The following is a 13,657-nucleotide window of genomic DNA, read 5'->3' on the forward strand; positions in this document are numbered from 1 at the left end:
ACTCCCGGAACTTGCTCAAACTCATGTCCATTGAGTCGGTGATGCCATCCAACCATCTCATCCTTTATTGTCCCCTTCTCCTCCTGCCTTCAATCTTTCCCAGCATCAGGGTCTTTTCAAATGAGTCAATTCTTCACATCAGGTGGCCAAAGTATTGGAGTTTCAGCTTCAGCATCAGTCCTTCCAATGACTATTCAGGACTGATTTTCTTTAGGATTGACTGGTTGGATCTCCTTGCGGTCCAAGCGACTCTCAAGAGTCTTCTCCAACACCACAGTTCAAAAGCATCAATTCTTTGGTGCTCAGCTTTCTTTATGATCCAACTCTCACATCCATACATGACTACTGGAAAAACCATACTCTGACTACAGGGACCTTCTTCAGAAAAGAAATGTCTCTGCTTTTTAATATGCTGTCTAGATTGGTCATAGCTTTTCTTCCAAGAGTGTCTTTTAATTTCATGGCTGCAGTCACCATCTGCAGTGACTCTGGAGCCCAAGAAAATAAAGTCTGTCACTGTTTCCATTGTTTCCCCATTTATTTGCCATGAAGTGATGGGACCAGAGGCCATGATCTTAGTTTTTTGAAAGTTGAGTTTTAAGCCAACTTTTTCACTCTCCTCTTTCACTTTCATCAAGAGGCTCTTCAGTGCCTCTTCACTTTCCGCCATAAGGGTGGTGTCATCTGCGTATCTGAGGTTTGATTTCAGCTTGTGCTTCATCCAGCCCAGCATTTTGCATGATGCACTCTGCATATAAGTTAAATAAGCAGGGTGACAATATACAGCCTTGACATACTCCTTTCCTGATTTGGAACCAGTCTGTTGTTTCATGTCCAGTTCTAACTGTTGCTTCTTGACCTGCGTACAGATTGCTCAGGAGGCAGGTAAGGTGGTCTGGTATTCTCCTCTCTTGAAGAACTTTCCAGTTAGTTGTAATCTACACAGTCAAAGGCTTTAGCGTAATCAATAAAGCAGAGGTAGATGTTTTTCTGGATCTCTTGTTTTTTCGATGATCCAATGGATGTTGGCAACTTGATCTCTGGTTCCTCTGCCGTTTCTAAATCCAGCTTGAACATCTGGAAGTTCACGGTTTGTACTGCTGAAACCTGGCTTGGAGAATTTTGAGCATTACTTTGCTAGCATCTGAAAGTGAAGTCGCTCAGTCATGTCCAACTCTTTGAGACCCCGTGGACTGTAGCCTACCAGGCTCCTCTGTCCATGGGATTCTCCAGGCAAGAATACTGGAGTGGGTTGCCATTTCCTTCTCCAGGGGATCTTCCCAACCCAGGGATTGAACCCCGGTCTCCCACATTGCAGACAGATGCTTTAACCTCTGAGCCACCAGGGAAGCCCCGTGCTAGCATCTGAGATGAGTACAACTGTGCGGTAGTTTCAACATTCTTTGGCATTGCCTTTCTTTGGGATTGGAATGAAAACTGACCTTTTCCAGTCCTTTGGCCATTGCTGAGTTTTCCAAATTTGCTGGCATACTGAGTGCAGCACTTTCAGAGCATCATCTTTTAGGATCTGAAAGAGCTCAACTAGAATTCCATCACCTCCACTAGCTTTGTTCGTAGTGATGCTTCCTAAGGCCCACTTGACTTTGCATTCCAGGATGTCTGGCTATAGGTGAATGATCACACCATCATCGTTATCTGGGTCATGAAGATCTTTTTTGTATAGTTCTTCTGTGTATTCTTGCCACCCCTTCTTAATATCTTCTGCTTCTGTTAGGTCCATACCATTTCTGTCCTTTATTGTGCCCATCTTTGCATGAAATGTTCCCTTGGTATCTCTAATTTTCTTGAAGAGATCTCTATTCTTCCCCATTCTATTCTTTTCCTCTATTACTTTGCATTGATCACTGAGGAAGGCTTTCTTATCTCTCCTTACTATTGTTTGGAACTCTGCATTCAAATGGGTATAGCTTTCCTTTCTCCTTTGCCTTTAGCTTCTCTTCTTCCCTCAGCTATTTGTAATGGAACATATTCATCCATAAAAAAGAATGAAGAGCCAATAACATTCTACAGTGTGGATGAACCTTGAGGAGATTATGCTATGTGAAAGGAGCCAGACATAAAAGACCACAGATTGCACAACTGTACTTATATGAGACATCCAGAATAGGTAAATCTATAAAGAAAGAAAACAGAGAAGTGGCTGTCAGGGTCTGGGGGGATAGGTGAATGGGGAGTGACTGCTGACAAGATGAGGAAACAGTCAGACTGTGTGAGCTGGAGCGCTCGAGTGTAAAGGAGGCAGGAACAGCCAGTGAGAAGGGGGCAAAGGAAGGAACACAGGCAGGTGAGAGGGATAACCAAGGGAATAAAATCTCCTTAAGAGACTAAGAAAACCCAGTAAATGTTAATAAAATATCTGACTGTAAATGCCAATGTTGTAGAGCTGATTTTCCCCACTGGGTAGGAGCACTAAGCACCAAACCTTTGGAGATATTTCAGAGAGAGTCAGTCACAAAAGCAGCATCCATTCTTACTTAAAAGCAAATCATTCTCAACAAATATATGATATCACTTACATGTGGACTCTACAAAATGATAAAGAAATCTATATACAGAACAGAAACAGACTCCCAGACATAGAAAACAAGCTTATGGGTATCACGTTTGGTTATGGGGGAAGGGGTAATTTAGGAGTAGGGGATTAACAGACACAAACTACTGCACACAGAATATACAGGCAACAGGGATCTACTGTAGAGTACAGAGAACTGTATTCAATATCTTGTAATAAATTATAATGGAATATAACCTGAAAAAATATATAACTGAATCACTGTGCTATACATCTGAAACTAACACAATATTATAAATCAACTATACTTCAACTAAAAAAAACCCTTAAATCCCTAAATCATTCTTAGTTCAATCTGCCTTTGTTGGCCCACTAACTGGATACACGTGAACCTGTGTTTGTGTGCCTGGATTCTAATGTAGTTGAACAGATATTAACTGTAAATAAATGTTTCAGCAGTGCTCAAGTACTCATGCCTTGACACCTCCTCTTAACCTAAATAAAAATGACTGAGCTCCTGGATCTTCCTCCACAGCCCATTCTCCTCTTCACCACCAGGAGGAGCCATGCACCCTCCTCTCACTTCCCTTCCATGACCCGCGAAGCGGGACCGTGTGAAGCCTACAGCTGGAGAAGCTGGCATCCAATAGCAGAGCAGCAGGGAAGGGACCACTGTCGTAATTTGTACTGGTGGGGAGGCACGTGACATAGGACTTGAAAGAAGTTATAGCTGGTGTGTCCACTGACAGGTCACCAGTGTTTTAAAGCTCCATTTTACCTGTCCTGGGCTCAGCGTGACCATATGTCTTCGAGCTTTCCGGAACTGAGGAAAACGTTTTAAATCAGGATTGACAACATTGATTTTACTGAACACACTGGATTCTTCATAAGGGATTCTAGTTGGATAAAGGAAAGGAGTATCTTCAGGAGGAAAGAGATGCCATCTTTTCCTAATGGAAAAAAAAAAAGATACAAGTTAGTATTATAGACTTGAGACAAAAGATGTAAGAAGGCAGCAGCGAAGTGCCCGTTTTCACCCATTTTCATTCAATCCATCAAGGAATACAGGAGCCACCTCAAGGGTCATCTGGTCTCTCACTCAGTTCTGGAATCTCCTCTGCAGACACCTGGTGGAGGTAGGGTAGCAACTAGTGGGTATCTCAGGATGTCCCAAGTAGCCCCTTTGCAGGGACAAGATCAGCTTTGTAAGATAATTCTCAAATCAAAGTCAGTCTCCTCATAAGCTGTTTCCATTCCTATAGCTAGAGCTACCTAGAATAATCTCTACTCTTTCAAATCTCTGTATTCTTATCTTATCCAGAGTAACCTGTCAGGGTTCTGCCCATCAAGTTAAATTTTCAGACTTCTCCCTGTTTGGACTGTGAATTTCTTAAGTTAAACATTTGTTAAATTGATTCATTAAGGAAGAGAAATGCACAAATGATGCCACACAATAAAAAGTAGTATAATATAGGGATTTGCAAAAAGAGAAAACTGTAAAATGGTTTAGTCACTTTAAATTTTTTTGGAAAATGGAAGTGATAAATCTTAACTCACAAAACATTAGACACACCAATATTTGGAGCCAACAGAGGGAGGACCTGAGGCAAAGAAGGGAGAAGTGAAAAGGGAAGAGACACAGACAGAAATCCACAGATGGGGAAGTACAGAGAGAAAAGAACCAAGTTCTGAGACAAGTTCTAAAGCCCTCCAGTGACCCCTGGCAGTTACAGTAGGGCTATCTTGTCCTTTCAAGATAGCTGACTGCTCTTCTTAAACTAGGAAGTATAAAGTCTTATTTTGCCTTAGAGATGATAAAGCTGCTCCCTTCCCCTGGACTCGTTTGGAGAATATGTTTAGAATGTCAGAGCTGGAAAGACCTTATCAGTCTAATTTTATTTTCAAACAAGTGGAAGAAGGAGCCAGCTAAGCAGACAACTGCCTAGCTGAACTGGGAGTGGATGCCTGGAAGTTCTGGATCAGCTTTCTAAGAGCAATCCTGATCATGGCTGAGAGGCACAGCACACAGAAACCACCGTATATACTGCTCCCCTTATTTCACAAAGGAGGAGACTGAACCAGAGGTTAAGAGATTTGCCCTGGTCATGAGACAGGCTGACAGAATGGAGCAGGGAGTCCTGCTGCCTACCCAATAGTCACTGCTTTTCCTGTGCAACACACAAAGACACACACACACACACACACGCACACATACATTTATCTCTCTCTCTCTCTCCCCCTCCTGCATGCCTATGCACATATGCATTACCTTCCTTGTACCTGGAATACTAAGTTGCAACCGTAGGTGTCCATATGACAGGGTGTATGGGCCCCCAGGGAGCCGATCCACAATGTACTCTCCTGTCCATTTCTTCCAGGAAACCCAAAGTCAGACCATATCACATCCTGTTATGAAAATAAAGTTACAGTCCATCAAGAAACAACCAACTCTGCTGTACAGTAGTGTTACACATTTCCACTTACACATCTGGTTTGGGACAATGGGAACCACTCTCTTACAGAAAGCACTACAGATGGAAGAGCTTAGGTTTCCAGAGCAGTCCAAGAAGTCTTTTTAACCAACAACATATCTGAATGACCTCACTAATAGCAGTTACTCAACAAATATTTAATGTCTGCCTACAACACACCTGGCACTCTCCTAGAGCATGTGACCAATCAGTGAACAAAATAGACAAAAATGCCCACCCAAATGAAGCCTACACTTTAGAGGCTGGAGACTGACAATAAACACTAGACGGAGTTATGAGGATATCTGGTGGGGCAGGCAGTAGGAACAGTGACTGCAATGCAAACAGAAGTTTTTTTTTTTGTTTTTTTTTAATCTCTGAAGCTCATGAATACAGAAAGGCATATTCCCTCTGAACAGTGTAGATATTTCGAGGTATAAGTAATACATTAACTTTTTGCACTTCAAAGACCACATGAAAGAAGGCTTCTCCTAGGTTGTTGCTCAGTTGGTCAGTCGTGCCACTCTTTGCAACCTCATGGCCTGCACCATGCCATGCTTCTCTGTCCTTCACTATCTCCCAGAGTTTTCTCAAACTCATGTCCACTGAGTCAATGATACCATCCAACAGTCTCATCCTCTGTTGCTCCTTTCTCCTCCTGCCTTCATTCAATCTTTTCCAGCATCAGGGTCTTTTCCAGTGAGTCAGCTTTTTGTATCAGGTGACCAAAGTACTAGAGGTTCAGCTTCAGCATCAGCCCTTCCAATGAATATTCAGGGTTGATTTCATTTAGGATTGACTGATCTGATTTTCTTGCAGTCCAAGGGACCCTCAAGAGTCTTCTCCAGCACCACAGTTCAAAAGCATCAATTCTTTGGCGCTCAACCTTCTTTATGGTCCAACTCTCACATCTGTACATGATTACTGAAAAAACCACAGCTTTGACTATACAGACTTTTGTCAGCAAGGTGATGTTTTTGCTTTCTAATATGCTGTCTAGGTTTGTCTCCTAGGTTAGTGTAGTTGTTTAAAACTATAGATGCCTTTACTATGGAACGTTAGGTCACCCCTACTAAATCAGAGTGTCCAGGTGGGGGAGACACAGCACATATTTTGAAACACTATTGCTATGCTCCTTAGTCATGAACTCTAAGTGTAAAGAACTTTAAAACAGAGACAGCACTTTGAACTTGGCACTCCTTATGTCTAGTTCTCTTTCTTTCAACAAACTGCTCTGCTTGATTTTATTTAGGCTTAAAGAAAGAATGTTCTTGCTTTTAAATACAAGTTGGAAAACTACAAATGTAGTTTGACATAAACTCAAATCCATGGAACTTAAAATATGTATAAGCTGAAAAGGACACACTAATGAACCAGACAGAAAGGTTTGGCTTTATTTATTTTCTGAATCATGAATTTTTCCTATTGAATTTTAAAGAATAAAGCAAAATAAAAAACACTTTTAGGTGCAGAACATTGTCCTAAATACTGACACTACTTTAACAGCTTCTTCAATCTGCATTTTTTATTTTTAGAGGCAGAACATTAACATTACTCGAAGAGAAAGGATTCTGGAGAGACATTTTAATAGATGGTTTTAAGGAAGACTAGAAAAAGCATTTTCATTTTTGTTTTCAGTGATGAAGATAGCAGAATATGTGCATATAACTGATATCTGTTATTAAAGGCGGAGTTTTTGAAAAGTCAGCACTATTATACATGCATATGGTTCCATGCAGCATCTCTGGGGTTGGCAAAAGTCACGTCCCCTCTGGACACAGCACATACACTCCATGCTGGGAGCTTACCTGTTTTCCTAATGCCTATTGGAATACCTGGCTCAGGTTAAGTGCTTAAAATCTTGGTTGCTTGGGAGGGAAAGAAGAATATGTTGGCTTATTGTAAATGGTTCAGGTCGAGACCATTTTTGAGCATCTGAGTTTCCCTGGTGGCTCAGATGGTAAAGAATTCGTCTGCAATGCAGGAGACCTGGATTCAATCCCTGGGTTGGGAGGATCCCCTGGAGGAGGGCATGGCAACCCACTCCAGTATTCTTGCCTGGAGAATCCCCAGGAGAGGAGCCTGGAGGGCTACAGTCCATGGGGTTGTAAAGAGTCAGACACGACTGGGCAACTAAGCACATCACAGCACACTACATATCTAGTATAATGCTGAATGTTTGGAATACAAAAAATTAATACAACACAGGCCCTCCTTTTAAATCTAATAATGGGAGATAGTCCCATAAATGGACCCGTCCCATAGATTGGAAGAACTGCTTTGACAGAAGTGAGCAGAAAGCATGGTAAGATCACCGAAAAAGGGCACCCGGTCCAAGCAGGGAGCTCAGGGAGGGTCCCAAAAACCTGGTCTTTGGTGAACAATTCATCATACCTCAGTTTGGAATTTAAAGGCAGCTGAAAGACATGCAGTACAAAAACAGAAAACAGGGATCTGCCTCATCTAAGAAGAGGCTGGTTTAAGTCACTCAATCTTCTTATAGATACACCTCTTTGGAAATTTAAGGAATACCAACACCCCTTTTCTCAGAGAAATGAGTGCACACACACACACACATACACACACACTTTCACATGCACTTTCAGGGGGTCAGTGGACCGAGCCCAGGTGAGACTGTTCTAGAGCACTGCTTCAGAAAAAACCACGAGGGGAAAGTTCTACTGGGTGTGTGTGGGGGGGTGACCATATAAAAAACTGACACAAGGCTTCCCGTACCTCTTATCTAACACAGTATCACTAAACAAGGAAAAATTATTTTGAAATGATTACATCAGGGTGACCTAAACTACCTAAAATTCAGCTGCAAATTGGCTGGGTTTGGGGCAAAGTGGCAGAGAGAAAGTTAAAATAAATTTGTCAAAAAATAGACAACATTGAGTGTACCCATTTTGACTTTCCCCTCAGGCTCTTGAGAGTTGGGAATTTCTTGCCTTTTTCTTATGAACTGTTGCCTAGCCATATTTCTTTATCCTTGACTTTGTAGATTTTAGGAAGCCATGGAACCTTACTTTTATCCCTCTTAAAATGAATCTTAACTTTCTGCCTGCTGTTTTATGATGTTTAAATCAAGCTACATACATGACTCCTAAACTTTCATCTCCAGTCCTAAATTCTCTTCTATTTACCACTAAATTTATATATTCAAAGGCTAACAAGCTATCACTTTTGGGTTATTGAATCCATATGGTTGGACAGGCCCAAATCACAACATTTTATATGCATCATTTCATTTAATCCTAGGAAACTGAAAGTAGTTATATCCACTTTATGCATGTGGAAACTACGGGGCAGTTCTGTCCTTTTAACAATACTGTTAAAAAATGCAGAGACATTTTTGATTGTCATAATAAACAGGATGGGGGTGCCTTGGCATTCAGTGAATGGGCATGAGGGATGCAGCTCAACACAATATAAAAAAGTTTTATTTTGTACAACATTTATAACACTGGAAAAACTGATCTTGTCTCAGTTATCTGAGACTAGAGTTCCAATTCTAATTTCACATAATCCTTTCAAAAACAAAAGGATTTCTGCATAGTATTAATACATACTGAATTTCAGAAACACAATTACTAAGTAAGTTGAGAAAGGATTGTATTTTTGTGTTTCTGCAGCTTTATCCAGAGCGGTTCACCACTTTGAAAAATAAGTCACCAACAGCACTGAAGCTTATACGACATTTGGGTTGGCAATATATACTCCAATATCAGTCTGTGCTTGTACTGTCTCATCATGGTGACTGTATGTGTAGAGATACAAATACACTTATTTAGCCTCATTTCAAAATGTTAAATATAAAATATTGGAAATATTCACTGGAATTTTATCTTAATTCTTCAAAACTGAATCTTTTCCTTGTAGGTAGGTACAAACATCTGATTAATTCATTATGTCTTCTAGTATAGCCATGATTGAATTATTTACACATTAAATCACACACTTCTTAAATTCTCATGTATTTTAATAGTTTTAAAAAATTATTTGTAGAGGTAATTATATTACCTGAATACTGCATTTTAGAACCATAAAGGGGATACAGATTCTGATATGAGGCCAGAATACTGGAGCGGGTTGCCATTCCCTTCTCCAGGGGATCTTCCCAACCCAGGGATCGAACCCAGTTCTCCTGCATTGCAGGCGGATTCTTTACCAGCTGAGCCACCAGGGAAGCAACGTGAAAGTCGCTCAGTCTATACAGTCCATGGAATTCTCCAGGCCAGAATACTGGAGTGGGCAGTCATTCCCTTCTCCAGGATATGAGACCATGCTACACCATTCTCTACTGCTCTCCCATCAGGGACCACACATCTCCCTGCCTTTGCTCCTGCTGTTGCCTCTGCATGGCCAGTCTACTTACTACCCACACCCCAATTCACATTTCTCTTTTGAGACCCACTGCAGATGTCAATTCTTTGGACACTTCCACACCACACCCCTCCCTGCTCCTACCACATGCAACCTGGTTATTCTCTTTTGGTCTCTCTCTCTCAAAGAACTTTGATTCTTTGCCTGTCTGACCCCTTCTCCTCAAAGCAGCAAAAGTAGTATTAATTAAGAAAAAAAAGAATGATCTTAAAATATTAAGTCTTGTCCCCTCCTTTGCTCTGCAGTTAGAATTAGATCCAAATGCCCTCTATCATGGGCCTGAATGACCAGGTCCTTCTCATCTCTCTGACACCTTAACCCTCTCCATCTCACTGGCCAGGCTTCACCTGATACTTGCTTTTTTTTCTTTTTGGTGAAAACATTTAAGTTCTACTTTCTTAGCAAATTTCAATTACACAATACAGTATTCTTAACTATGCTGTTGTGGAGTCTCTAAGTGGTGTCCCACTCTTTAAGACCCCAAGGACTGTAGCCTTCCAGGCTCCTCTGTCCAGGGGGGTTTCCCAGGCAAAAATACTGGAATGGGTATAGCCATTCCCTTCTCCAGGGGATCTTCCTGAGCCAGGGATCGAACCCAGGTCTCCTGTATTGCAGGCAGATTCTTTTTATTGTCTGAAGCCCCTTAGATGAACACTATAAATTAGCAAGTGCTTATGGTTCTTTTTTCCTTGAAAAAATTACCTTACATAACATAAACAGAAAAGAGGTAGTTAACTCTACCCATAGATAGGCTTGGATAAATACCCAAATTCTAACATCCAATTTGCCTCATTAGAAAGCATCATTGACCATCAAGCCCCTTTGAACATTACTAAACCATCTGGCTCAATTTCAACATATTCTCATTAACTATGTTATGAAGCCCCAGACAGGCTAGAACTAATCTTCCTTGTGTTGCATTTTGAGATTCTGTGTCTTGGTGACTTAACAAGGCTCCTGACTCTCCACAGTCAATCTGAATCACAACATAAAATGGAATCCACCTGGGAAATGTTCTTGGGGCAAATCGCTTTGCTATATGTTGATTCTTAATAGCTTCAATTGTTGTTGTTGTTCAGTCACTAAGTTGTGTCTGGCTTTTTGTAAGCCCATGGACTCTAGCCTGCCATGCTCCTCTGTCCATGGGATTTCCCAGGCAAGAATATTGGAGCAGGTGCCATTTCCTTCTCCAGGGGTCTTCCCAGATCAGGGATCAAATCTGTGTCCCTTGCATTGGCAAGTGGATTCGTTACTACTGAGCCACCAAGGAAGTCCACAATAGCTTCCATAACAATGATACTTATAGATGGTTATAAAATGTAACATCTGCCATTCTTACCTAATGAGTCAAAGAAATTTTGTTACTGTCACAAATCCCTTCCCTTCCTTGCAAAGTAGAGAATAAAATGTTCCAAAAAATGTATTGCTTAGATCAGTCAATGATGTGATGTACAGCTAAAAAAATTAGACCAATTTTATGTGCCAAATGAGAGTTAGTTAAGTGTCAAAATCATAATTTTTGGCCACCTTTAAGGCTATAGGATATTTTCCAACAATACCAACATTTTGGCCAGTGTATTTATCAGTATATAAATATTATATATTTATCATGGAATAAGAATAAGTAGAGGATATAAGTAAACACTTATAAAGCTAGTTAGTTATAAGGCTGAAGAGAGCTAAGAATTTCCTATCAAAATTGACAAATGCTACAATTGATTAACTAGAAGCCACAGAAAACTGGATGAGGGTGAACTTAGGGTTTAAGTTAAAACATTCTGTGAAGGGTCCTAAAGACCAAAGAAACAGCAAAACAAAAAATGGTAAGACTAGGGAAAAAACATACTTATGTAATCATTCAAATATTCATTATATATTCAGCACTATGTTAGCAGTCTGGAGGAATAAAAAATTCTGTTTCCAAAGAGTTTACAATGCTGTTAGGGGAACAAGATACAGGCAATCTATGTCATGCACTGTTTAAATAACAATCCAAATAAAACATACAGGGATGAAGGCAAGGGACAGATGGATGTAAGTACGAGTGGCTGAGAAGACTTCTGAGCCAAGGGTGAATCTGAGCCAGGCCCTAAGAAGTTAAATACTAACAGGCAGAAATTGAGAAGAGCATGAGCAAAGGCCAGAAGACAAGAGAGCACACTTGTGGTCCAGCACTGCAAGGAGATGCAGAGGAGACAGGCTGCAGTTACACTGGGGAGAGTCTTCAATGCTATTTCCCTTACACAATTTAAAGCTGCTTCCATTGTGGCTCAGCTGGTAAAGAGCAGCTTCTGCTACTGTGCGGGAGACCTGGGTTCAATCCCTGGATTGGGAAGATCCCCTGGAGAAGGGAAAGGCTATGCACTCCAGTATTCTGGCCTGGAGAATTCCAAGGACTGTATAGACCATGGGGGTCACAAAGAGTCAGACACGACTGAGCAACTTTCACTTTCAATTTCAAGTCATGAAATGGTTGTGAATATAATTTCAATATTTTCATAAGAAACTATTTTAGAATTAATTAGAGGAGGAGTCAGAACTAGAAGAGTAGAGTGATTTCAGAAGGGACGATGTAGAGATTCTTAAATAGGTTCACAGACCTCTTGGGGACCCCTGAGACCATTTCAGGTGATCTGTGAGGTATTTTCTTATTTCACTGTGTTGACATTTGCATTGAAGGCACAAAAACAATGGTGATAAAAGTGTTGTTGTAAAGCTGTGGAACCAAAGAGTACTAGTAGCACTGCATTTTTAAAAACAGCCTTATTGAAGTATAATCGATGTGCAATAAACAGTGTATATTTAAAGTGTATAATTTTATGAATTTTCACCTACATATACACCTGAAAAACAATCACTACAATCAGGGTGACAAACATTTCGGTCATGTCCAAAAGTTTTCCTATAACCTTTTGTAACCTCTCTCTACCCCTCCTTCTTAGATCTATTTTCTGTCACTATAAATTGTAAAGAACCTGCCTGCCAATGCATGCGACTAATAGATATGGGTTCGATCCCTGGATCGTGAAGATCCCCTGCAGAAGAGCATGGCAACCCACTCTAGTAATCTTGCTGGAGAATCCCATGATAGAGGAGCTTGGAGGGCTACAGTTCATAGGGTCTCAGAGTCAGACATGACTGAAGCAATTTAGCACATACACAATTTTATATAAATGGAATCATAGTGCAAGTACCCCTTTTTCATATTAACACTATCCAAAGGCAAACTAAACAAAGTAGATTTCAGACCTCAGAAAAAGGAAGAACTCAGAAAAGAGAGGATCATCACATTTTGATAAAATATCAATCCATTAAGAGGAAAGAGTAATCCTAAATGTGTATGAACCTAAACTGTTACTAGTTACAAAATACACAAAACAAAAACTGACCAACCTAAAATGAAAAAGAAACAAATATACAACTCGAGTTGAGAAATTTCAATATCTATCTCTATATAATGGGTAAAACAAGTATACAGGGAATCAATAAAGATACAGGAGACATGAACAATCAACTTAATGGACATTCATAAACCAAAACCAGCAGAATATACATTACTGTCAAGTGCACATGGGACATTGATCAAGACTGACTATATTCTGGGCTGGAAAACAATAAATTGAAAAGGACTGAAATCATCAAAGTATGTTCTCTGAACACAATGGAATTAAATTAGAAATGAATAACAGAAAGACAGCTGGAAATCCCCAAGTATTTGCAAAATAAACATTACACTTCTAAGTAATCCATAAGTCAAAGAAAAACATCACAAGGGAAATTAGAAAATATTCTGAACAGAATAAAAATGATCTTGGAAACTTGTATCTTGAAACACATGAGCTAGAAAGCTTCCTAAAACTTAAAAGACTTTTCTGATAAGAATGGTGATGCTATTTACAAATGTCACTTTTCGAAATAATGAAGTAAATAAAAATGCATCAACATTTGGAAGACCTATACACCACTATTGAAGATCCATTCCAGGAAAGATAGACCAATGGATTTTACTATGAAGGGTCCATTGATTATGGGTTCAGATTATTGTAACTAATGAACCTTTAAGAGACTACTTGATAGAGGTAGAAACAACTCAAATTTTGTGGAGTATTAAAAAACCCACAATTATCTAGAAAGGTTGCCAAAATGCTCCTCTCTTTTTCAGCTGCATATGTATGTGAAACCAGATATTCTTCATACACTTCAAACAAACCAACAAATCGCAATAGACTGAATGACGCAGATAGAAAAAATCAGCTTTCCTCTATTC

At 40.1% G+C, this 13,657-nt stretch overlaps 1 protein-coding gene across 2 annotated transcripts in view; it reads right to left on the bottom strand.

Moving 5' to 3' along the window:
* HSPBAP1 (HSPB1 associated protein 1) overlaps nt 1-13,657 on the bottom strand; it is a 56,784-nt gene that overhangs the window by 5,815 nt on the left and 37,312 nt on the right. For both annotated transcript variants that reach the window (XM_044942544.2, XM_006044216.4), the window contains exons 4-5: nt 4,803-4,939; nt 3,312-3,483 (exon numbers count right to left, since the gene is read on the bottom strand). In XM_044942544.2, coding sequence (XP_044798479.2) covers nt 3,312-3,483; nt 4,803-4,939 — 309 coding nt within the window. The remainder of the gene's footprint in view (nt 1-3,311; nt 3,484-4,802; nt 4,940-13,657) is intronic.

The sequence above is a fragment of the Bubalus bubalis genome, chromosome 1 (assembly GCF_019923935.1).
Source record: "Bubalus bubalis isolate 160015118507 breed Murrah chromosome 1, NDDB_SH_1, whole genome shotgun sequence".
Taxonomy (NCBI): domain Eukaryota; kingdom Metazoa; phylum Chordata; class Mammalia; order Artiodactyla; family Bovidae; genus Bubalus; species Bubalus bubalis.